This window comes from Cyprinus carpio, chromosome A2 (assembly GCF_018340385.1).
Source record: "Cyprinus carpio isolate SPL01 chromosome A2, ASM1834038v1, whole genome shotgun sequence".
Classification (NCBI taxonomy): domain Eukaryota; kingdom Metazoa; phylum Chordata; class Actinopteri; order Cypriniformes; family Cyprinidae; genus Cyprinus; species Cyprinus carpio.
In genome coordinates, this window is record NC_056573.1 from 23,936,079 (window position 1) to 23,962,237 (window position 26,159).

Genomic DNA, 26,159 nt, shown 5'->3' on the forward strand with positions numbered 1-26,159 from the left:
CACTACTTGGCCAGTGAAGATACATCTTCTGGTGATAGGCCATTTTCCCTCTAAACTGAGGAAGACCAGGAGTATTTAAGCTCTTTCTCTGTGTCTTTCCCCATTGTGCCCATCACCTTCAGCTGAACAAATTATATAGTGAAACTCTCAAATGAATGTTAATGAAGAAGCTTCAGGCGTCAGTCAAACACACACAAGTGCATTGCATTACACAGCGAATGTTTATTATAGCCACAAATTATTTTATAAAGCATTAAAATTTTTACATAAACTTCAACCAATGATTCAATGTTCTTTTTTTATGTACAGTATACAATCTCCTTTAGCAGTAGATGAAACAGAACTTAAAGTGAGAATGGCAGAAGGATGCTTTTGCACTCATATAGTCTATAGTTTGGATCTAGGTACCGGACACCCGAGATCTTGACCGCTGCACTGGAAACACACACTATGCATGCTAGTTTGGCTCATCTAGACTGATTTCAGTGAAGATCTCTTCTGCTGCTCCCTGCTCTGTAAAACATAAAAACATAGTGACAATGTAAACTTACAACATTACCCATTGCAAAGACCTAATTTTTGTAATTTTTTTAATCATAAAATCGACCAAAAATCATTCTAGAGGCACGCTGGTCAATTACTTTCTTTTGGTTATACTGACCAGCATTACTGACATTATTGTTGTTTTCATTTTGCGTCGTATCGGTGGCTTCAGCTTCGGTCAAATCGTTTAAATCACCTCCAAGCAGATTTAGGTACAGGTTAAAATCCTCGTTCTTCATGGGTGTACTCAAGCTCGAGTTTGAAGAGAAACTGTTCTCTTCTGGAACATTCTGATAATCTTTAAGATAACAGACGGGAAGATTATCATCACTACTGAATATAACAAAGTGAGCTTTTACAACTCATTCATTTCCCTCTCAGTGAAGATATTACAGATTGGAAAAAAGCAACCATCAAGAGAAGACTTTAAATTATGAGCCTGTTTGAGAGCTTGCTTGAAATAACAGATGCAATACTGCCAAAACAATGTAAAAATGCATGCTGTTTGGAAAATGCTTTACCGTTGTCATTGGTGGGTGCTTGTTCAGTTTTCTCTCCACAAGACCCATTTGCGATGGGATTAGTCTTCTCCTCTGTAGTCTTGTCCTCTTGTACATAGTCTGAACACACAGGCAGATCTGAGCAGAAAGACATAAAGAGAGTTTAAGCAAACTTACAGGTAGACTTGCAGGTTTCTGATCAGACTGCACACGGTTAAATCAAGAAAGTTCATATCCAGGTGCGTAACTAATTTTGCATTCACACTTGCCTTTGTTAGTTTGTTCATAGCTTATGCCTTGTTGGTCGCTCCTGAGCGGGGTGTCAGTGTAATCATTGGCAGCTACGTCGACGTGAGTCAGATCAAATGAGTAACTCTACAATCACAATGCAAGAATTATGCAATTAGAATACAGTAGATCAGATTAGACTAAGTGTGTGAGAATGTATGCAAAATATATGAAAATATATATGCAAGTATGTTGAATGTTATTTAATTCAATAATTTATTTAAATTGTTTATTTTATAAAGTACGATACAGGATACAATAAAAAATTTACAAATTTAAAGCTGCAAGAAATGAACATGTGATTCTCTTTGATGTAAGTGATTTAAGCAATTCAGTAATAATAATAATAATAATAAATAATACAAAAAGATAAATAAAAATTAAAAAAAATTTCTATTAGTTAAATTTAAATTTATCAAAAATAGATAAATTAAAATTAGTTACATTTTCTATTAGTTAAATTTAAATTTATCTATTAACATTTATATTTTATAAAAATAGAATTTCAAAGCAAGAAATTATAGTGTGACCCTATTTAATGGAAGTGGATTATTTAATCAATTATAAAAATAATAATAAATAATATTAAAGACTATTTAAAGCATGTGAAATGTAGGTGGGTAAATAAATGAAAAAAAAAATTGATAAATTAAAATTAGTTACATTTTCTATTAAATTTAAATTGATCAAAATTTTTAATTTATAAAAATAGAATTTCAAAACAACAAGAAATTATAGTGTAACCCTATTTAATTGAAGTAGATTAGTGAATAAATTATAAAAATAATAATAAATAATATTAAAATAAACTATTTTTTACATTTTATTTGTATTGAATACAATGCAATGGTAAGAATTTAAAATGCCAGTAAATGTCGGTGTGACCCTCTTTGATGTAAGTGATTTAAACAATTCAATATTAATAAAAATTATTTAAATGAAGGAAATTTACTTAATTTCCTTTCCAATGCAAGAAGTTCATTCTCATGAGATTTAACTAAAAGAGAGTCGTCTAGCCAGAAGACAGCATGGCAAAGAGCTCACTAGGGTTTGTGACAGATCCAAAATGAACAAAACGAAATAATGAATCAAATCTTACCCTTGCTTTCTTTCTCAGATAGTACAAAATGCCAAGCAGAGAAAAAATCAGGAGCAGGATGATGATCAAAATGATGACACCTGTCAAAAACACACAGAGATCTGTTGTTGTGGTTCTCAGTTTATAATTAATTAATAGGTTGATTAAGTGACAGTAAAGTCATTGAAATCATCAAAAGTCATTCGATCAAAGGTGACAGTAAAGAAATTTATAACACTACAGAAACTATTTCATTTCAAATAAATGCTGTTGTTTTTGATCAAATAAATGAAGGCTGGTAAGGCAGGAAGAAAGCATATTTCTCATCTTCCACAAAGCAGATGCTGTGTTGTGCAGAGAGTCAAGCTCACCTCCTGTTATTGATGTTTTATCTGAAACAGAGCAATTACAGCAGCTTAATATGTTAAAACAGCTTAATATTTTGTGGAAACTGTGATACATGACCAAGTTTTGGATAATAAGTATTTAGTATTTTATTAAGAAATTAATACTTCTTAGTCAAGAATGCATTAAATTGATCAAAACTGACAGTATAGACATTTATAATGTTACAGAAACTATTATATTTCAAATAAATGCTGTTGTTTTTAATGTATTTGTGACAGTGGTGGACGAAGTCAAGTACTTGAGTAAAAGTACAGATACGTACAATAAAATATTACTCCAGTAAAAGTACTCGTTTTTCAATTTTACTTGATTTTTTATGTACTTGAGTAAAAAAGTACTGATAGATATATTTATTTAGCAATTTTATATAGGCTACTTAATTTCGTTTTATATTAGCACATATTTTTTTTATAATCCTACTGCTCAAAATACCTGGGATTTTCCCAAAATAACCACTATATGGATTCAAGATATATTTTTGTTGTTGATATGGACTACGCTGACGAGAGTGATGTATTAATGTTCACTGTTAAGCTTACACTGTGATGTACCTGAGAAAAAAAGTGTTTTAAAGTTTGTTGTTTCACAGAACATCACAGTTATATATGACATGAGGATAAGGCCTGAAGTTTCCCCTCAGATGTAATCTATCTAGGTGGTTGAATGAACATATTTGGAGTTTATATCTAAAAATTACTTCAACTTAACACCAGCAAGCTTTTTAGCTAGACAGTTAGCATCAGCTAACAATATTTACTTATTTTCAGTATGGTTATGAATAAACATTCATATCTGTCTACTCGGCTAGTTAATCCAAACAATATAAACATGTATACTGTTGATAAACAATATAAAAACAGACGTCACATAGGGCTTAAAGTGTAAAACTGTTAATGTTACGGGGAATTTGAACCTTAATTAATCATGTTATATAATAATGCTTAATTTCAATGCTTAAAATATTAATACCTAAAACATAGAGACACTGATGTTGATGTGTCTGCATTCAAGCATTTCAGTGGGTTTAAACAGATCACACTTTACAGAAGATTTAGTTCACAAACAACTGACAGTTTTGACCTAAATATGATTTTCAGTTACAATAATTACTCCTAAATTTCGACATTAATAACTTACATTTAGGAGCATCAGACGCGCGCGCTCATAAGATCTCTGGTTCTTATGTGTGAATTCAGTTCACTGGAGACTCGCACTAAACGGTTCATTTGAATCAGTGAGTTGTCGACTCGAGAACAGCTGCAATCGGATCATTATAATTCGTGAATGAATCGTTTGGTGCGATTTGCGAACCGATTTAAAAGGTTCATTGAAAAGAATCAGTTCGTTCATTAATCAGACACCGCTTCTGCGTGTCGGAGGCGGAGCACATGATATATTATAAGGAGTAACGATAAGTTTTATGAAATGAAGTGAAGTAAAAAGTACGATCTTATGCTTTGGAATGTAGTGAAGTAAAAGTAAAAGTTACTCAAAATAAAACTACTCCAGTAAAGTACAGATACTTGAAAAATGTACTTAAGTACAGTAACGAAGTAAAGCTACTCTGTTACTGTCCACCACTGGTTTTTGATCAAATAAATGAAGCCTGTTAAGGCAAAGCAGATGCTGTGTTGTGCAGAGAGTCGAGCTCACCTCCTGTATTCAATCCTGAAACAGAGCAACGATCACATTACAACACTTAATATGTTAAAACAGCTGTGATGCATTCAAAAGTTTGGGATAATCATTTTATTCTTAAGAAATTAATACTTTTATTTAGCAAGAATGCCTTAAATTGATCAAAAGTGACAGATACTGTTACAAAAGATTTCTACTTCAAATAAATGCTTTTGTTTTTACTGTGCTTTTGATCAAAAAAAAAAATGAAGCCTGGTGAGGCAGGAAGAAAGCATATTTCTCATCTTCCACAAAGCAGATGCTGTGTCGTGCAGAGAGTCGAGCTCACCTCCTGTAACCGTTGTTGAATCTGAAACTGAGCAAAGACCACATTACAACAATCACACCCCACAAGAATGAATTCAGATACACTGAGAAACAATAATAATAATAAACATCTGCTTTTGAGAGCATGCAATTATGAAGAATTGGTGTGAGTCTACAAACATGCTGCTGTTACACACAAAGTGCATTAAAATAGAACAGAGAGAGAGATTTGGCTGCTGTGGTAATTCTGCATTCAGAAAGCAGAGCGAATCTTGCACCCACTCACACGTTAACCGCTCAGATCTCAGAGCTGCCATTCACACAGATCGCCATTTTCTCAACTGGCCAGAAACAGCTTGTGTTTTAGTTACTACAGTATGCATTTAAAAGTATCCATTGTTTATTATTTATAGTGTTTTTTTTGTTTAGTACATACTGGATTAAAAGTATGGAATATGTTTCTTCTGCACATCTAGGCTGCATTTATTTTGTCAAAGATTAAAAAACTGTAATGCTGTGAAATACTATTACAGTTTTCTATGTGAATCTATGTTAAAAAGTGACTTATTGCTGTGATCAAAGCTGAATTTTCAGCATCATTACTCCAGTGTTAATTCAGCATCAAGAAATTAATACTTTTATTTAGCAAGGACACATTAAATCGATCAAAAGTGGAAAAAAAAAAGAATCCTGAAAAATAAAATGCATCACTTTTTCCACAAACATATTGTGCAGTACAACTGTTTTCAACACTGATAATAATCAGAAATGTTTCCTGAGCAGCAAATCAGCATATTAGAATGATTTCTGAAGATCATGTGACACTGAAGACTGGAGTAATGATGCTGAAAATACAGCTGCACATCACAGAAATAAATTACATTTTACAATATATTCACATAGAAAAGAGTTACTTTAAATAGTAATAATATTTCACAATTTTACTGTTTTTTCCCTGTATTTTTGATCAAATAAATGAAGCCTTGGTGAGTCGAAGAGACTTCTTTAAAAAAAAAAATCTTAATTATTCTAAACTTTGGACCAGTAGCATAAATGTGTGTTTTTTAGTTTAATATCAGAAAGCTGAGATCGAGTCATTTTTGAAACTTCAATAAAGGGACCTTTCATTCTTGGGAAGTATTGCATGTAATGCATGTAAACTATAATTGAAAAATTTGAATTCTGACAAAATGAGCCCTTCAAACCACTATCTAGAACCACTATCGAAAGTCTTAAAATACTATAGTAAAGAGACAACAGCCTCCATTGCCCAGAACCACCCAAAAGATCATTAGAAATCCTCCAACCTTTTTTTTCTTGAGTAGTATGGTGCTTCACGTTGTGTGTGGTGCTCTCTGGACTTGCTGTTGAAGCGATCGCTCTGCTGGTGCTTCCATTAACCCTTTGAGATTCAGTGACAGAATGGTCTCTGCTGCTCTCAGTCGTACCATTTAAATCATTTGGCAGATTTTTCCCTAAGCCAGATTCTAACGTGCTCGAGCCATTCCCGGCTGTTACGGATTTAGCTGTCGTCACAGTAGTGTTAGAGTCGGATATCGTTGATATTGCATTAGTGGGGATCCCTGAAGGAGATGGTGATGGTGTGGAGAACATCCCATAATCACACAAGAGAAGAGCAGCTGAAAATATAATAAAACAGAACAAAGCATTAATTACAAAAGAAACAGCATGCATGCATGTTACTAGCATATTGTCTCTACTTATAGAGAACATATTAATGCCTTATTCTGCATAAGCATATAAACCTACTCAATACCTCAACTTAACAACTACCCTTTAAATATTAATAAGCAGCCAATTTGGAGTTTATTGAGGCAGAAGTCATAGTTAATAGTGAGAACTGGAACTTAAAATAAAGTGTGCCTATATGTGTATTAAATTCAGCATTTATGACATTTCAACAATCATTAGGAAAAATAAAAACAGATACAAATGATAGACAAATAAGATTTTAGAGCTTTAAAATGAATGTGAATATCATTCGATCAAATTTGATGAGAAATCGTTCATACTGAATTCATATCTCAAATATCTGCCTCCAGATTTCAAATGTGAGCACGTTGTCGAGATCTAGAAGAGATGTGAGAAACACACGAGCAGCATTTGCTCTTTATTTAATCTCATTGCTATCAAGGGCAAACAATTGATATTAAAGAGATCTCAGTTTTTGGGTAAAGACAGTCACAGTATGGACAGGAAGATATTTTTCAATTTTTGAATGCACAAAGCCAATAAATACAACAAACAAAAACAAATGTTATTGTATTTTTCTATTTAACAGATTTAAAGTTTTAACAGACGCTGTTTTTTGTTTGTTTTTCCAGATTTGAATTTTCAGACAGGATAAATGGATGTTTAATATTATTTCACACAAGCCTTGCTCATAAGCTACTCAAAAAAAAAAAACAAAAAAAACAAAACAAACAAAACCAAAACAAAAATAAAACATCTGGTACAAGAATGTAAAGTAGCTCACCAAAAAAGTGTGGAAGTACACAGTAAGTGCGCATCTTTCAGTCCGGTCTAGTTTGGTTGACAGTAACAGTCCAGCTCCACCTAAACTGAGTTTTCTGTTCTCTGACACTTCGTCATCATCGCCTTTGAATCACGCAAACCACAGCGAGGCCTGAACAGGATGCCAGCAGCACAGACACACACATGCAAACATGCACCTTTCTAATCATTCAGAGGAAGTTCAAATGGAACTACAAGCACGAAATGCGAGGAGTGACATCATATTAGATTATAAATACTATACCTCTGAGCCAAATTTGTTATTCCATTAATAATGATAATAACAACAGATCTCTATTCCTTACCTGAAAAACAGTCTTTTGTTTAATTTATGTGCTAGCATGTGTCTCAAACTGAATTTTTGAATGCATGTTTACATGGGGTCTGCAACAAACAGGCTGTAGTTTGTTTCTATATTTTTTAAATGTTGGGGTGCCAATATAGTTGCATAACGAGCATGATCAGATTTATAATTACATCACTGATACAAAGAAACAAGACACTTGTCACAAGATTTGACCTGTGTTTCATTTACATGGATTATTTTGCAAAAGCTCAAATCAGTGAAATGCATGCTGAGATCCAAAAAGGCTACTAGCTTTTTTTTTTTTTTTTTTTTAACCTGTAGTAGTGAACATTAATCTTGATAAATAGCAACCCCTGGTGGACAACTGTGTACTGATCAGGGCCGTATTCACAAAACATTTTATCTTACCACAAAGAGGTCCCTTAAATAGCAGTAAAAGTTTTAATCTAAGAGTTAAAATCGATTCACAAATCTGCGGACACAAACTTGTACTAAGGAATAGAATGACATCTTAAGCTAAGAGTAAGGGGGCGGGGTTAACCTCGATGATGTCAGAATGCTTATTAACTATGCACACAGTGATTGGCTGATAGGGAGGGGTCTCTGTCAGAGATTTATACACAGAAATATTGTAGATATTGTATCCAAGTTTGAATATGAAGTTTGCAATTACTCAAAAGACTGGCTGACTGACAAGTAAAGCCCAACTAAAAAAAAAAAAAAAAAAAAAACAACAACTGGTGACAACTAAAGGCAATGAAACAATGCAAAAAAAAATAAAAAATAAAATAAAATGCAGCAAAGTTGTAGATAATTAAAAAATGACACAGCATGTGTACAACAAACAGATTGAAGATACAAATCTCAAACAAAGCTGAATTTTGTGCTTGTCTAACTAAACTTTAGAATGCATGTCTGGATGTTTAAATGTGAACTACAAGTACTAAATACAAGAAGTGCATTATAAATCCTACACTTTTAGTCAAACATATTATTCGTCATCGTTATTCATTATGTTAATAATGATAATGAAAGCAGATCACTATTTCCAATCTGATAACTTGTCTAAATATGCTTATATATTATACTTGCCAATATTTACATGCTAATAAGTGTCTCAAACTACACTTTTTCATGCATTTTTGAATGTTAAAATGTGAGCTACAAGTACTACATCTTACATTATAAATCCTTGACTTTTAACCCAAAAGTGTTATTCCATTAATAACGATAGTAAGACTAGATATCCATTTCTTACCGGCTTGAACTGTTTGAATGTTTACATGTGAACTACAAGTAGTACATCTTACATTATAACTCCTACACTTTGAACCCAACAATGGTATTCAATTACTAATCATAATAAAAGGAGATCTTTATTCCTTACCTAATACAGTCTTTATATGCTTGTCGATATTTATGCACTACTAAAGGTCTCAAACTGAACTTCTGAATGCATATTTGAATGTTCTGAATGCAAGAAGTGCCATATTAAGCATCATAACTGAGCATCATAGAATCAAATCATGAAATTTGTCAAAACCCAGCCCTACGTCTAGTTATAAATTCTACACTTTTAACCCAAAGTATTATTTTATTAATAACGATAATAAAACTACATCTCTATGCCTAACCTAATAGATTAGCTTGAATGTTTAAATGTGAACTACAAGTACTACATCTTAACATTATAAATCTTACACTTTGAACCCCAAAAATGTTATTCAGTTAATAAGGATAATAAATGCAGATGGATGTTCTTACCTGACGGATCATCTAAATATGCATGTTGATATTTACATGCTAATAATTGTCAAACTAAACTTTTGAATGTTTAAATGTGAACTACAAGCGCTAAATGCAAGACTTGACATATTGTACATTATAAATCCTACATTTTTAACCTAAATGTTATAATAATGATAATAAAAGCAGATCTCTAATTCTTACCTGGTTGAATATGTTTGGATGTTTAAATAAAAATATTTATGTCTGTATGGCATTATGCTCACAAACTTGTTATTCCTCAAAAGGGCTCCTTGTAGCAACCTGTCCATGTTTCCGCAAAGTTGTGTAGAAGAGCATGCAATTGAGCGATTTGCCATAACAATTGAATAAAGTAAGCTAAACCGATCCATCCTGCTGTAATACAGCATCAAGAGATAAACGATTTCTTCGTTTAAAAAAAAAAACATTTATTTCCTGCAGATTTGCATTTACATAAACTGAACTTTGAACTGTTCTTTTTACAAAAACACATTTAAAAACATCCGAAACCATTTAATTCTAGAACAGTCTTTAACGAGAAGGAGGCAAAAATAAAAGCTCGGGTCATCTGATGGTGCGGTACATCATGAAGTCTACAGTGGTGCATCGTGGGAATTTGCCGATGGAGCTCTCCTCCACAGGTGTGTAGACTTTGATCTGCCGCATGTGCGTGTCCCGTCCGTTCTGGTGGTTGGCCAACACGGCGATCTGGATCATGAAGGTCCTGATGGGATTGTTCACCAGATCCAACAGAGGGATGTGAATCCAACCACTCGGCTCCACCATCTCCAACTGCTGCTGACACACACACACACACACACACACACACACACACACACACACACACACACACACACACACACACACACACACATATACACACACACACACATCAAGCCATCAACCTGCAGAAACTTCATCAGTCCGAATCAAGCCAACACACACAGACAACATATACACACAGACAGACACACACACAGACACACACAGACACAGACAGACACACACAGACACACACAGACACAGACACACACACACACACACACACACACACACACACACACACAACAGTCACACACATTATATATATATATAATATATACACACACACACACACAGACAGACACTCACACACACAGACAGACACACACACACACACACAGACACAGACACACACACACACACAGACACAGACACACACACACAGACACACACCACACACAACACACACACACACACACAGACAGACACACACACACACACACACAGACACAGAAACACACACACACACACACACACACACACACACACACACAGACAGACACACACACAGACACAGACACAGACACACACAGACACAGACACAGACACACAAACAATGCTTAAGTCACAATGAAAGGATTTATTTTGTGAAAAGGCATATTATTCTGCTTATTTTAAGATTTCTTAACAAATAAATCAATAAATGGACATGGAATGTTAGCAACAACATTTTAAAAATATATTTCATAAACACAAACTAAACAATTTAATCAGTTAAATATATAAGTGTACTATAAAAACTATAAATATATTCAAAAAATAAACCATGATTTTTCCTCAAACTTTTAATAGTTTTCCACTTTTCTAGGACTTTAAATTTTAATTAAGTTAATAATATATCATATATAGATATATGAATTAATATATATATATATATATATATATATATATATATATATATATATTACACCACACACACACACACACACACACACACAATAGAATAAGAAAGTAAAATTTTTAACTATTTGTTGATATGTGCTAATTTCAGTTTCTATAAGTTTTGTTTTTTTTAAATGTCTATAATTTTAATAATTTTATTTCAACTATAATTTTAGGACAATTTAAATACAATTAAACGAGAAAAGTTTACGTTTGAATATATTTTTTATTTATTTCAGTTAATGTTTTATTTTATTTTAATATATATTTTATGGTTCTTAGATATTAAAATATATACAAAATATTTTATTTAAAAAAAAAAAAAAAAAAAAATATATATATATATATAAAATAAATAATGGACCATGGAATGTCACAAACGACCAATCACAATCAGTATTTGAGTTCATAGGTTCTGACTGTGATCTGTGTCTCTTACCCGGATCTCCTGCAGGTTGTGGAAGTTGTTTCCCACTCTGACCGAGATCTTGCTGGGAGTGTAGCTCTCATCAGATTTATAATCGGCATAAATACACAGCATTTTCACCGTTGTTTTCCTCCTAACAGGACACGACAGAGAGGAAACATTCTCTGATTCAAATACATTTACATTTAGTCATTTAGCAGATGCTTTTATCCAAAGCGACTTACACATGAGGAGAACAATAAAAGCAATCAGACCAACGATAGAGCAACAGTAAAATAGTGCTGTTAGTCTCAGTTAGTCTAGCACAGTACACATAGCAAGGGTTTTTTATAGAATAGATCAGAATAGAATAAAATAGTTAAGTGCTAGTTTTAGTTTGTCAGGTGCTGGTGATATGCTTATTATATGGTTATTATTACATTATATTATTATATGGTTATAACCAAGTCTACTAATAATCAGTGAGAGGTACATGAAAACAACCTGTGTTCAACCACGTACTTTAGTAAAGTACTCAAAAATATATATCCATTAATCAGTGCATTTTCATGGCCTTTAGAGTTAATTTATTACTGAATAAGGATTTAAAAAAATATATTTCAGACACAGAAACTAAATAATTTAATCAGTTAAATATTTTAGTGTTCTACAAATACTATAAATATATTCAAAAAAAATAAACCTACGTGATTTTTCCTTGAACTTATAATAATTTTCCACTTTTCTATGACTTTAAATTTAAATTAAGTTAATAAAAACCATTACCAAGTACCAAAAAACCAAAATTAAGATTCAAACATAAGAAAATTATAAAAAAATACATAATAATTATTAGAAATGTTTCATATTAGAATGATTTCTGAAGATCATGTGACACTGAAGACTGGAGTAATGATGCTGAAAATACAGCTGCACATCACAGAAATAAATTACTGTTTAACAGAGATTCACATAGAAAACAGTTATTTTAAATAGTAATAATATTTTGCAATTTTAAAGCATTTTTCTGTATTTTTAATCAAATAAATGCAGCCTTGGTGAGCACGAGAGACTTCTTTCAAAAACATAAAAAATGCATCTACTACAATAATATAAATAAAATGTGACCCTGGACCACAAAACCAATCATAAGGGTCAATTTCAGAAATTGAGATTTATACATCATCTGAAAGCTGAATAAATAATCTTTCCATTAATGTATGGTTTGTTAGGAGGACAGTATTTGGCCGAGATACAACTATTTGAAAATCTGGAATCTGAGGGTGCAAAACAAACAAAATATTGAGAAAATCGCCTTTAAAGTTGTCCATTGAAATTCTAAGCAAGGCATACTACTAATCAAAAATAGAGTTTTGCTATATTTACAGTAGCAAATTTACAAAATATCTTCATAGAACATAGTACATAGTAGATCTTTACTTAATATCCTAATGATTTTTGGCATAAAAGAAAAATCTATAATTCTGACCCATACAATGTATTGTTGCCTATTGCTACAAATATACCCCAGAGACTTAAGACTGCTTTTGTGCTCCAGGGTCACACATGTATAGATATATGAATTAATATACTATATATATTTTGTAACATTATGAAAATGTCTGAATGCTGTCAGATCAATTGACCCCTGACCAGTATATGACTGTATTAGTGCTTTGGGTCAGTCGGTTAACGGCGTCTCTACCTGAACTGAATGTTCACTAGATGTGGCTGAGAGCCATCGGACTGCCAGTACGTCTCCAGATTATCGTCCCTCAGCTGGTCGACTCCAAACCCCACACAGAAACAGAATGAATGAATGAATAAACAGAGGAAGACTACAGATGCATTAATCGGGTGTGCAGTCATCAAACACACACACACACCTGGCTTGCACGAGGACAGCGACCACACGGCTTGAGATCCGATCTCTCGGACCGTACCTGTGCGCTCCAGCTGCTTGGGATCCGCACCCGGGGGGGTCTTGGTGGCCGTCGCCATGGTTACTGAGGAGTGAAAATGAAGAAGGGATGGGATTAAACAACACCCGCAGACAGTATAACAGACACTGAAATGATGCACCTGGTTTACAGACACATTTTACACCTATGTGGAATTTTCACTTGGAAAAAAACATGAAAGCAAAACACTAAAATATTCAAAATGATATTCAAAACACTACAAAATTAAACTGTATGGCGTACTGATACACATATATCACACTGGCACGACACATATATCTTACCACTTAATAAACACGTTTTAAAATGTAAAAAGGACTAGAAGATTTAACTTTACAATAGCAGAAGGTAGTTTAATCAAAAACAGCTAACCTTACCATTTATCTTTATAGCAAAACAAAACCTGCACTCGCGCGACAGTGTCTTCTTACTTCTGTTTCCACAACTAACAGAAATGTAGCATCATTTTCTCAAAAAGGGTAAAATATGACGGTGAACACCCAAACGCTGGTCGCATTTGCCCGGCATTGGCGCGCTCTGAACACGTCATGCTTTTCGAACGCGTCGCGTGCCTTTTGCGTCACGCGTTCTGGCGCCATCTTTGCCTACCGGTGCGCGCCGGAGCAGCACGCGCTGTTCGTCTCTTCACGCAGAAAGAAGACACTCTCCGCTTATTAACGCGTTATACAGCGCTGTTACCATCGGCGGGAGGTGAGCGGTGTTTTATTGGTGTTTTATAACACTTAAACAGACGCTGAGAGGTATTCTGACAGACAGAAAGCGCATCGTCGTCGCCTTACGCGCGAGGCCTTCTCTGTTTCCATTTAAATGCCCCGGGTTTCCACTAAAATCAAACGAACGTCATTCTAAACGAGGCGTTTTATAACCAACAGATGTTTTAAAGATCGAGTGAAATAATGTTTTGGTTTCGGAGTGAAATTTAGATGGGAAAGTCTCTGAGGTAAATTCTTGCGTCATCGTTATTCCCACAGGCGCGCGCGTTTGAGTCACACTCACGACGTGCGCGCGCACGGGCTCCACGTGTTCGATATGATTAAATCTTTCATTCTGAAATGATTTATAACAGTTGCTAATATTCGCTGACAGTGTCGTCTATTAGGGAGTGCTCTGATCCAGTTGTTTCTGAATCTGTGGTTTATTGATTGTTAATGTGGTCTGGCAACTGAAAGGTTGCAGGTTCGAATCTCATTTAAAGGTTTGTGCAATATTACTATTTCTTGAGCGCTTGATTAAGGCAGTTAAACTCCGGATACTCCAGCAGGACTGTAACAGATGATGAGCTGTCTCAGGAAACCAGACCAGGTTTTGAGATGGTTTTGCTCTCCAGACTTGTTCAGATAACAGCTGGTTTCCATTATATCTGGTCGTTTGATCGAGTCCATGTCTGTAAACGAGTGATAAACCGATCTTAATGGACGTTGTGGGTGTTGCTAGGTTGCTCAGAGTAGTTGCTAGGTGGTTTCTTACCGGCTCAAGTGGGAAAAGTCCACCCTTTTTGAGACTGCATGAAATGCACTCATTAACTCAATAATATTAAAAACATACAATAACTTGTTAAATAATGCAAAATATGATACAATAATGCGTTAAGTGTGTAAAATTATTTTTAAATGCTGAAATGCATTTATTGAAATGTTTATATTTTGCTATATGTAGATAATGTCATTATCTCATGCAAGTCTGTTAGGTTGAGGGAAGTGTTATTTTATCATTAATCTTTATTTCTCATGATTAGTAGGGCTGTATGATATTGAAGAAATATGCAATGTGTTAATGCTATACAATAATGCTTAAAATTTAAATGTAATTAAAAACTTAATGATATAACCTTCATACATTTGTGTTTTTTTGGGGAGTAAATCATGGACAGCGTGACTTAAAACTCTGACTTTTCATATGTATTAAAATCCATTTAATTGATTTAAACTATTAATCTGTTAAACGTGTTAATATTATTCAGTTAGTGCAAGCAGTTGTGATATGCATATTGCAGTTTGTGCATTTGCTAGATTTGAGTATATCATGCAATCCTAATTATTAGCTTGTTTTAGGGGCCGTTCATATGTGGCGCCTAAAAACACTTGCCGCCTTCGCCTTCTTTCCAACAAAGCACTCGGTCGATTGCGCTCCGGAGGCGTCTGTCATCCGCAGTCTCCGTACAACAAGGACATTTCAGCAATGGATTTCCTTCACCGAGAAACCCTTTGCTGTAACTCTGCTACAAGACTCACTTACGAAGAAAAGAATAACACGAAGAAAAGAACGAACACCACTCAGTTCTCCAATCCACTCCGTTCTTCAAAAACACACAAAAAACAGCTGGGGATTTCAGCAGCTGATACAGGAGCTCCGTCTGGACAATGGAAGGTTCAAACCCTAATTCACAATGGAAGAGGACCAGTTTGATTATATTTTAAGAAAAGTTGGTCCAAGCATCAGCAAACAGAGCTTCTGCCCTGAAACCATCTCTCCTGCGCAACATCTCTGCATTGAGGTAATTAGACGGTTATAACCGAACACATAATAAATAAATAAATATTTATAAACAATGTACTTGTAACTAGTACAGAAATATAAAAAAAATAATAAAATAGCTCATACACTAAAAATATAAATATACAATAAATAATGACTTTACATATAAATAATTTAATAATAGCGGTCTTTTATGCAAACTTTACACACACTAAATATATAAATGTGCATTTGTTACAGGTATCTTGCGACTGGGGATTCGTTTAAGACCATCGCATCCCCTTATCTCATCGGCCACTACAACTACAGTTCAACACAAAATAAAAGATTTAAGCCAAACCACACATCCACATCAAAGAATAAAAAACAAACACCACCATCCAACAGGGAATGCTGGAGAGAAACCACAGCCGATTTCAAGCAGATTTAACTGTGTTGGGCATTAGATGGCAAGCACATAGTGATCCAGGCCCCTGCCTCCAGCGGTTCCCTTTACTTTAACTACAAAGGCTCCTTCTCAATTGTTCTCCTTGCTGTGGTTGATGCTCGGTACAGAAGAGTGCTAGGAGTGACCTCAGAAATGGCAGAGAAAGCCAGAGAAAGGCCACCTGCATCCTCCACAGCCTTCTGAGGGTAGATCAGGCAGAGGACCATCCAAAAGCACCGTCATCAGAGCCTGACTCCAGTGCGAGGGCAATGGGAAACCTCCACAGGATGAGCAGCAACAACTCCTCTCGAGAAGCTATCACCGCTATCATCTACTGAGGGTGCAGTGCCATGGCAGGAGAGCATTATTTGACGTTACATTATATGAATAACCAAATAATAAACTAATCTTTAATACACTACTTAATAAACAACATTTGAATACAACTTGCCTCATTGCCTTATTTTCGAATTATAATTTATTGATCGGTCCAGTTGTTTTAAAAACATTAACACGTATTAGTCAACATTATAAAAATACACTTAAAAAAATATATATATATCACAGTAATAATTAGACTACGGGTATGAGCTAGACTTGGGGGATCGTGAGATGACGGTGGGGGGTACGTGAACAAAATTCTGAGTTTTGGCATTTATTTAATTCTACCCCAACTTAAAGTGACATTAAAACCGAACATGTATTCCTGACAAGCAAAATGCCAATTCTAATGTAAAAACAGAAAAATGGGAGGGCCATTATCGGTCAAATACATGATATCCAATCAGCTTACCTCATCTTTTGTGGTCAAAACTGACTGCATCCACACAAGCAGCATGCATGAGATAGGATGCCCGCTGAACGTGCAGCTTTAGCGAATCCTGTTACTGTTCATCATATCTTTGAAGCAGATCTTTACTTAATAGCATGAAGAACAAATATTAACACGGACTGAGATCGAATTAAACTCTCTTCGATACTGTTACACACTGTGCGTGTTATTGTTTTCATGTTTATAAAGATAACGAGCAAGAATGCAAATTTCCCTGAATATCCAAACGATGGCAAATGTGCCATTCATTTTAACAACAGTTCAACAAAAAAAAGGTAATATTAAGTGAACATTCTACATTTTAAATGTAGCCTACAGTACATTTTAAACAGAACATTGTCATGTTTGTTCTATTTTGCAACGAAATAATAATCTGGTGTGCATCTCCAAGCAACATACAGTGGTGTTTCATTAGTGAACGAATCTGAGTCAGTGATTAAATAACCCATTCATAACTAGGCCTGCAGCATTTTGCTTCATTACTGAATGAATGAATGAATGAATGAATGAATGAATGACGAGACGCCTGGCTCATTAAGACAGTGACTTGCCGCCACCTATTGGTGGTTTTATTAAGTATCACTTCAATTCGCCATCATTTATTGCTTGATTTATTATATTAATAATACACCTAATGGAATGTTAAGGATATGACACAAAACATGACACACAATTAATAAGGATATGTTCCAACGAGACTCATGAAATAGAGTTCATCATAGTCTTGAGGTTCACTCCGGTTACTTAGAATGCTCTTCTGGAATTCAGAGAGGTCTGGCTCTGTACTTCTCCTCCTCTTTCCCCTCGAGGGTCATCTAGAGACCGGGGAGACACTGACAGGTGTAGGCTGGATGTTTGCTGGCTGGCGGCTGCTGCTGGTCGATGCCAGGGGCTCTGGCTCTACAGGAAGTAGGGTCAAGGTAATGAGGCCCTCACTTTGACTAAAAGTGAGAATAAAATAAAGTTTATTTCAGCAGAAAAATAAATCATGACTTAAGATCTGCCCTCATCCTCTGAATAAACATAAAGATTAATGTTCAGAGGACAGCTACATGTAACATTAGGCTACATGTTTGCAAGCAATTGTCAGTGAATGAAATTAAATGTCAGTGAATGAAACAGTATCATGTTTACCAGTTATTCCAAGCCTATGCGTCTCAATGCATTGCTCTTATTTGAGTCAAAATAATAAGGGCATTGACAAGTCATAAATATCAGGAAATCCCTGGAACGCAGTGATGAGTTGCTCATATGTGAATGGCCCCTTATTCTTATCTCCCTCTGATTCTAGTGAGGTCTAGACCTCTGTTCCTGTAGATCTGCGTCGCCGCTGTGCGACATCAAACCAGCCAAATGGCCGACAAGAACACCAGAATTGCCATCGTGAACCACGACAAGTGCAAGCCCAAGAAATGTCGTCAGGAGTGCAAGAAGAGCTGTCCGGTGGTGCGCATGGGTAAGGGTCGTACTCTTAATTTGCCTGATTTCAGTTTCGGTGCAGGTTTTGTGTGTCATTCATGTGTGTTCTCAGGTAAGCTGTGTATCGAGGTCACACCTCAGAGTAAAATCGTCTGGATTTCAGAGTCTCTCTGCATTGGATGTGGAATCTGTATCAAGGTAATTGAATGACCCTTCGTCCTGATTCTGTCTGTTCGGTGCATGTTTATATTCATGTATGTATTCAACAAAAAGAAAAATGCGAATGTTTGTTTTGCACAAACACTACTGTAGTACACTAAAGATTTGATCGCGAAATGCAGTGATAGACATTGTATTTCTCTCTCTGTCTTCAATCAGTGGCACTTTCTCCTTGAAAAGCTAGTAATTTAACACTATACAGTATCATATGTGATGCACAGATTTGTAAGGTCTCTAAATGCTCAACATGATCAAAACTTTGCTGAAAAACAAAATGCACACAAAAACTCCATGCCTTCCGTCGTCTGATTGATAGTTTAGAGGTTTTTATCCGGTCAGAGCTCTTTTAGTGTAATCAGCTTCAGCTGCTGCTTCTGGTGTCAGATCTTGAGTGATTTTGATCAAGTAAAGGTCAGAATAACTGCAGTAATATCTCCAGATGAACTTCTTACTGGACTGAAGCCATCTCAGCTTTACTTGATTCTCCATCAATCATGGAGTCTCAAATCTGAGCATCAGGATCTTTTGAGGAGCGTCTGTTTCCAGAAGCTTTACTTTCACTGTTCCTCAGCGGAGGAATGATCTTCACAAGCCTCCAGAACATCTCACATCTTCTGAGGAGCCTTTATTTCTTCATCTCTCAATCACTGCATTATATGTTTGGATCATTTACATCTCATCTTACTGAGACACATTACTGGAGATATAGAGCGATCGCTGATATTTAGATCAGTTTATGTCATTATCTGCTGCATTGTTATAAAGATCTCACTGATTTACATTATAAGCATCAGAATTGTATCTTACTTTTTGGCGACTGCACCAAATTGCATATTTCTGCTCAGTTTGGTTCATCTTAATAAAACTGATCTCTAAACTTACTCAATATCATAACCAAAACAATCCAAAAAATCATCACGCATTAAATAAAACACACTCAATAAAAAATTCCCGATAAGAGCTCTATCAATAGAGAAAGAAATGCCCGTTTGGCGCTCTGTCGATCGTGAACCTGCCGAGCAACCTGGAGAAGGAAACCACACACAGATACTGTGCCAATTCCTTCAAACTGCACCGGTACGAGCGTCATCAGTACAGTAGTTATGCTTCAGTGTGTTGTGCATTTAATCTGAGTGTTTGTGTTCGTCAGGTTGCCCATCCCTCGTCCAGGTGACTAACTGAATCTCGAAGGTACTAACGGAATCGGGAAATCCACTGCCCTCAAAATCCTGGCGGGAAAACAGAAACCAAACCTGGGGAGATTCGATGTGAGTTTCTCTCATCCGCACAAACACACACTTCAAATCTAATTCTGATTAATCTGAGAATGCCTTGGAAAAATAGCCTTGATGCTGGCATGGCGTTAAAAAGTGGATTAATTAATGCATGTTTTTCTAGGCTCCTCCTGACTGGCAGGAGATCCTGGCGTATTTCCGTGGCTCCGAGCTGCAGAACTACTTCACCAAGATCCTGGAAGACGACCTGAAGGCCATCGTAAAGCCGCAGTATGTCGATCAGATCCCAAAAACCGTCAAGGTCAAGTATGAACTGCAGCTGATTGAAATTTGAAGTCATATTTGCTTGATTGCATGTGTTGTAACTCTCCGTTTGTCCTGCAGGGGTCAGTCGGCTCCATCCTGAGCAGGAAGGACGACACCAAGACAGAGGAGCTGGTGTGTGAACAGCTGGGTAAGTACACTTGCGCTTCTTTTTGTGCAGGATCATGTATGTGTTTAGAAATGTGATGTATAATGTCGGTGGTGTTGTTGTGTCATGTCTGATTGTTCTGCGCTGTGATTGGTCAGATCTGTTGCACCTGCGTGAGCGTAATGTTGAGGATCTGTCAGGAGGAGAGCTGCAGAGATTCGCCTGCGCGGTCGTCTGCATTCAGAGAGCTGATATGTGAGTCTTTCAGTATCTGTGTTCGTGCCGTGATGAAGCCCTGGAGCTTTCAGTGATATTTTTATATCATTTATTGTTTTGAATCAGCTTTCGGATTTTAGTTTTTGTGCTTTTTATTCAGTTTTAGTGCTTCAGTTTAAATGTATTTTCTTTCAATAGTGTTATTTTAGTATTATTTATTTAATGTTGATATTTTGAGCTTGTTTTTTGTTTTGTTTTTGCAATTATCAAATTAATTTTAGTGTTAGTAATTTATTTGCATTCTTTTTTTGTCGTTTTTATTTGTTTTTGTTTTTTTTAAACATGTTTAGCTTTAATTTTTATTTCAGTTTTAAGTAATTTTACTATATAAACTTATTTTACTTCATTGTAATGATGAAGTGTTGTTTTTCAGTGTTATTTACATACTGTTGCAGTATTAATATTTTTAGGTTGTATTTTCATATTTTCAGCTTTGGTTTCAGTAATGTTGTGTCTGTCTTTTTTATTTTTTTATATTTATATTTAGCATCAATTTTTTTTTTCTGTTTTAATTTTACTAATTTTAGTACTTAAGCTCAAACTCAATTTATTTCAGTGTAATTATCTAATGTCCTGCAGTGTTTTTTTAGAATTATTTGTATATTATTATAATATTTAATTTTTTGAGCTTTAATTTTTTTTAAATATATTTTCCATTTTCATTTAACTAATTTAATGTGCTTTTGTCATTTATATTAGTTTGATGTTTAATATTTATTTAGCTTACATTTTTTTAATGTCAGTTTTAGTAATTTTAATCTAAAATCCTGTAGTGTTTATATAATTCATATACTATTATAATATTTCATAATATTTTGATCTTTTGTTTGTATATATCCCACTTTAAGAAATTTCTTGTGCTTTTGTCATTTTTGTTTTTAAAAAATATTTATTTATCTTTATTTTAAAAATCTTCCATCAATTAGCTAAGAAGGCAGCAACACCATTTCTATTTTTCATTGCAGGTTTTTCATCAGATGTTTATGTGTTTGTTATTTTAGCTTTAATCCGATGAATGAACACTGGTTAATTGCTGGACACTGATAGCACTGCGGTTCTTCTCTCTAGTTTCATGTTCGACGAGCCGTCCAGTTATCTCGATGTGAAACAGAGGCTGAGAGCTGCCATCACCATCCGCTCCCTCATCTCTCCAGACAGGTCTGAAGCTCCTCCGATGCTCTCTTAGAGTCGCTAGCTACTCCTCCTCACACCTCGTATTCCTCTGTGCAGGTACATCATTGTGGTGGAGCACGACTTGAGTGTGTTGGATTACCTGTCAGACTTCATCTGCTGTCTGTACGGCGTACCCAGCGCTTACGGTGTGGTGACCATGCCCTTCAGCGTCCGGGAAGGTACGGCCCTCTCCAAAACCCTAAGCTCCCTGAAACTAAATCAATAGCACTCTCAGTTAAAGCTGTATTAATGGCTTTAGATTTAGCAAACCAATCACTAATTTAAGAAGCAACCCCAGAAGATTTAGCAAACTATCCAGTGTGTTATGGTTTGCGCTCTCGAGATCAGTTTCTGTTTCATTGTGTTTTTGCAGCGTTGAGAAAAGTAGCCAATCACTAATTTAAGAAGCACCCTCAGTGGTGTGATTCTGGAGCTGGGCCTGCACAGAAAAAGTTATGTTTTTACAATAACATTCTCTTGTTTCCTTCAGGAATCAACATTTTCCTGGACGGCTACGTGCCGACAGAGAACCTGCGCTTCAGGGAGACGTCTCTGGTGTTTAAAGTGGCGGAGACGGCCGCTGAGGAGGAAGTGAAGAAAATGTGCCGCTATCAGTACCCCAACATGAAGAAGAGCATGGGCGAGTTCACGCTCGGCATCACGGAGGGAGAGTTCACCGACTCTGAGATCATGGTCATGCTGGGAGAGAACGGTGAGACGAGGGAGACGCTGCTCCATGTTAAAGCAAGCGGTGGTGATTGTGACTGGATTTATTGTCCACTAAACCAGGTTTCTTCTTTCAGGAACTGGGAAAACCACCTTCATCAGAATGCTTGCAGGAGGCCTCAAACCAGACGGAGGAGGTACAAATCAGCTCAAACCAGTCCAATAGTTAACATTCCAGTAAAATTATTCATTTTAATCACAAAAATTTTCATTCTTTTTTATTGGATTGTAATATTCTTTTTTGAGAACATTTTAAAGATTGTTCTTTTGGTATCCCTGAATTGATTTTCAATCAAATTAATACAAATTAAGTTCAAGAATTTAAGAAAATATGGTTCTTGAATTTTTATTTTTAAAGTTTAAATTAGTTTAGTTAATTAATTAATTTAAATTAGTTAAAAAAAAAATAATTTTAAGAAGTTGGCATGGTATTAAAAATATTTTTCTTTATTATTAATTTCCAAAAAAGTAATTATTATGAGTCTTAAGTCTAATTGTAGGTAAAATACACATTTAAAATAAATAATAAAAATAAAAGCTAAATAGAAATAAAATAACACGATGAATTAATCTAGGATTGATCTATTATTAATGCAAAGAATAATTACTACTAATAATAGTTATGATTCATTTCTCTTCTAAGAAGTCAAAATACAGTTTGGGACATTTTAAGACATTTATCTCACAAGGATAGTAAATTTACTCAATCTGTGTGGTAACCGAGTGTGTGTTGTGTTTCTCAGGTGAGGTGCCCATCCTGAACGTGAGCTACAAACCACAGAAGATCAGCCCCAAGTTTAAAGTGAGTTTGAGCTCTGTTAGTGAGCGCTGATGCACACGTTAATCATCAGTCTGCGGGAGTCATGATGTTCGGTGTGTTTTCAGGGCAGCGTTCGAGCCCTGCTGCACGAGAAGATCAGAGACGCGTACACACACCCTCAGTTCGTCACTGATGTAATGAAGCCCATGCAGATCGAAAGCATCATCGACCAGGACGTGAGTACTCCAGTCTTATTCTGGTGTTATTTACTATTTAGGAGTGTAATGAGTCGCTCGTTTTCATGATGCATCACGTTCAGCTCTTAATTATTTATCACCACATTGCAATGTAATATTCCAAGGAGGCATGTATTTAATGTTTACTTTCAAGTTGCTTGGTATGATAAACAGTCTAAAAGAGCTTGTCTTAGCCAAGATGCATCTAGGAAAAGCCTTTACATCAAAATACCGAAATGAATTGAATCTCATTGATTGAATTATTCATATAATTCAAAACATTTTCCAAAACAATTACCTCAATTATTAATTTTTATCTTTATAATTATATTAATTGCAATTTTAGTAATTATAGCAGTTCAACTAAAACTACAACTTTAACTTATATGTGAGTGTGTGTGTGTGTGTGTGTGTGTATATAAATATATAATTTCACTTTAATTTATTATTTCAGTTATAGTTATTCTGGAATTTCAATTAAAACTTTCAGTTAGTTGACAAGGCAACATTGCTCTATTTGAACTAAATAAATCTAAATTTTGAAATTGAATGCTATTATTATCTCTATTTGAAATTGAATGCTATTATTATTTAACTGTTTTTGGTTAGTATTACACCTTTAAAACAGTTGGAGAATTTAATATTTTGGAAATGTGTATATTTTAAATCTTCATTCTAAATTTAAATTTTAATAATTATAAATTCTATTTTCATTTAACAATTTAATAGTTTTTTATTTTTATATTTCTGTTTAGCTTTTTTTTTTTAATTCAGTTTTTTAATTTTATAACTTCCACACCCTTAGTTACTATTATAGCATTTATCAGTATTTTGAATTAGATTTTATTATTATATTTTCAGTTTTAGTAGTTTTATGTACTTTTTGTCTTTTTTTATACGTTTTTATTTAACATTAGATTTTTTTTCGTAATTTTAGAACTTCAGAACCTTATAGTATTATCAATATTTTGGATTAGGTTTCTTTTTTTTCATCATTTTCTTTTAGTAATTTTCTGTTCTTGTCATTTTTGTAATTTTTCTGTTTAATATTTCTATTTAAAATTTTTTTTTTCTAATTTTAGAACTTTAACTTTTTCTCATTTGAAAAATAAGTTTGTGGGTTTTTTTTAATATAGTTTTTGTTAATAATAGCATCACTTAAGTACATTACACAGTCAAAAAAAAACCATAGGTGCTTGTTCAAACACACTGATTGTGTCTCTGCAGGTCCAGAATCTGTCTGGTGGTGAGCTGCAGCGTGTGGCTTTGGCTCTGTGTTTAGGAAAACCTGCGGATGTGTATCTGATCGACGAGCCTTCAGCGTATCTGGACTCTGAGCAGCGTCTGATGGCTGCCAGGGTCATCAAACGGTAACATCTGCAACACTTTCATGGCTGTTTTTATTGGTTTGATGCACTCAGTGCTTATTTCACAGATTCCTTCCTTTATTTGCCACGCAGATTCATCCTTCACGCCAAGAAGACGGCATTCGTGGTGGAGCACGACTTCATCATGGCCACTTATCTGGCGGACCGAGTCATCGTCTTCGACGGAATTCCATCCAGAAACACTAACGCCAATGCGTACGTACTTCATTTGCTCTGATAACGTGTCTGTATTAATAGTTCCCTTGCAGAAGTTTCCTTAAATGTATAAATGAAAAATGTTCAGTCATAACTCAGTGTTAATGCTGAACTGTGTTCTCATCAGTCCACAGAACCTGCTGGCTGGCATGAATAAGTTTAAATAACAAACCCAAATACCACTAACGTAAACATTCATATTGAAATGACTCTTTACAAATTACATGGGCAGATCATTTTCTTCGGATATCATTTATTATTATTATTACGATAAAACGACAAGGTATCCTGTCTAAATAACATTTTTAGGCCTCATAATAAGGTTTCATGCTTCTGTGAACTTCCAAAAATATGCTGTCTTAATAGTCTGTTGACTTGATGGGCTTGATGTTATTACGATAAAACGACAAACTAGTTTTATTTTTATATTGTGCAGATCATTTTCTTCGGATATCATTTATTATTATTATTACGATAAAACGACAAACTAGTTTTATTTTTATATTGTGTTTTTATTTAAAGTTTTTAGTGTTTTAGTAGTTTGTTGTGTTTTTGGCATTGATATTGTTTTTTATGTAAACATAGTTTTTATTAATTTAAATCAGTTAAACTAATTGAAAATGAGACATTATGCCTTGGCAACTAGCTGAAATCAAGTATGTTTAAAGTTTATTTATCTTTTATTTCATTTTTTTATGATTTTAGTTTTAGTTAACTACACTAACTCTGCATTTAACCCTAAATTAATTCACTTTTAAACTGAACTGACATTACAGATTGTTTTAAAGCAGCTTCACAGTATTATTTTTACAAACACCAGTAATGTAATTATTCGGCTCGATTCAGTTTACGTTGTCATTTAGCAGACACTTTTATCTAAAGCGACTTACAAATAGAAATCAACAAAAGAGCAATGATATGCAA

General features: G+C 34.7%; 3 protein-coding genes across 4 annotated transcripts; 1 reads left to right on the top strand and 2 right to left on the bottom strand.

The window, feature by feature from the left end:
• Positions 1–202: 202 nt before the first annotated feature.
• On the bottom strand, positions 203–7,406 carry LOC122134840. Of its 2 annotated transcripts, none has more exons than XM_042711640.1 (10): positions 7,259–7,406; positions 6,069–6,401; positions 4,784–4,810; positions 4,471–4,485; positions 2,781–2,801; positions 2,431–2,510; positions 1,313–1,418; positions 1,065–1,181; positions 675–841; positions 203–513 (listed from the first exon to the last, which is right to left on the bottom strand). In XM_042711640.1, exons 1-10 carry the CDS (start codon positions 7,290–7,292, stop codon positions 472–474), a joined length of 942 nt encoding a protein of 313 aa, XP_042567574.1. In that variant the 5' UTR covers positions 7,293–7,406; the 3' UTR covers positions 203–471. The 2 variants fall into 2 exon arrangements, with proteins under 2 accessions (XP_042567574.1, XP_042567566.1); XM_042711632.1 differs by having other exon boundaries at positions 662–841.
• A 2,367-nt stretch (positions 7,407–9,773) lies between these two features.
• On the bottom strand, positions 9,774–14,002 carry LOC109084368 (anaphase-promoting complex subunit 10). The gene is made up of 5 exons (XM_019099044.2): positions 13,819–14,002; positions 13,367–13,486; positions 13,186–13,276; positions 11,514–11,634; positions 9,774–10,165 (listed from the first exon to the last, which is right to left on the bottom strand). The coding sequence occupies exons 2-5, from the start codon at positions 13,479–13,481 to the stop codon at positions 9,935–9,937; spliced, it is 558 nt and encodes a 185-aa protein (XP_018954589.1). The 5' UTR covers positions 13,482–13,486; positions 13,819–14,002; the 3' UTR covers positions 9,774–9,934.
• Positions 14,003–14,015: 13 nt separating this feature from the next.
• Positions 14,016–25,402, top strand: abce1 (ATP-binding cassette, sub-family E (OABP), member 1). Its single transcript, XM_042768220.1, is given in 17 exon segments — positions 14,016–14,152; positions 18,488–18,652; positions 18,728–18,813; positions 19,814–19,911; positions 19,985–20,102; positions 20,233–20,370; positions 20,454–20,523; positions 20,640–20,736; positions 21,826–21,915; positions 21,988–22,109; positions 22,421–22,642; positions 22,734–22,793; positions 23,400–23,458; positions 23,542–23,652; positions 24,880–25,022; positions 25,113–25,235; positions 25,363–25,402. Coding segments are annotated over 16 exon segments (1,680 nt in total). The 5' UTR covers positions 14,016–14,152; positions 18,488–18,549.
• The last annotated feature ends 757 nt before the right edge of the window (positions 25,403–26,159 follow it).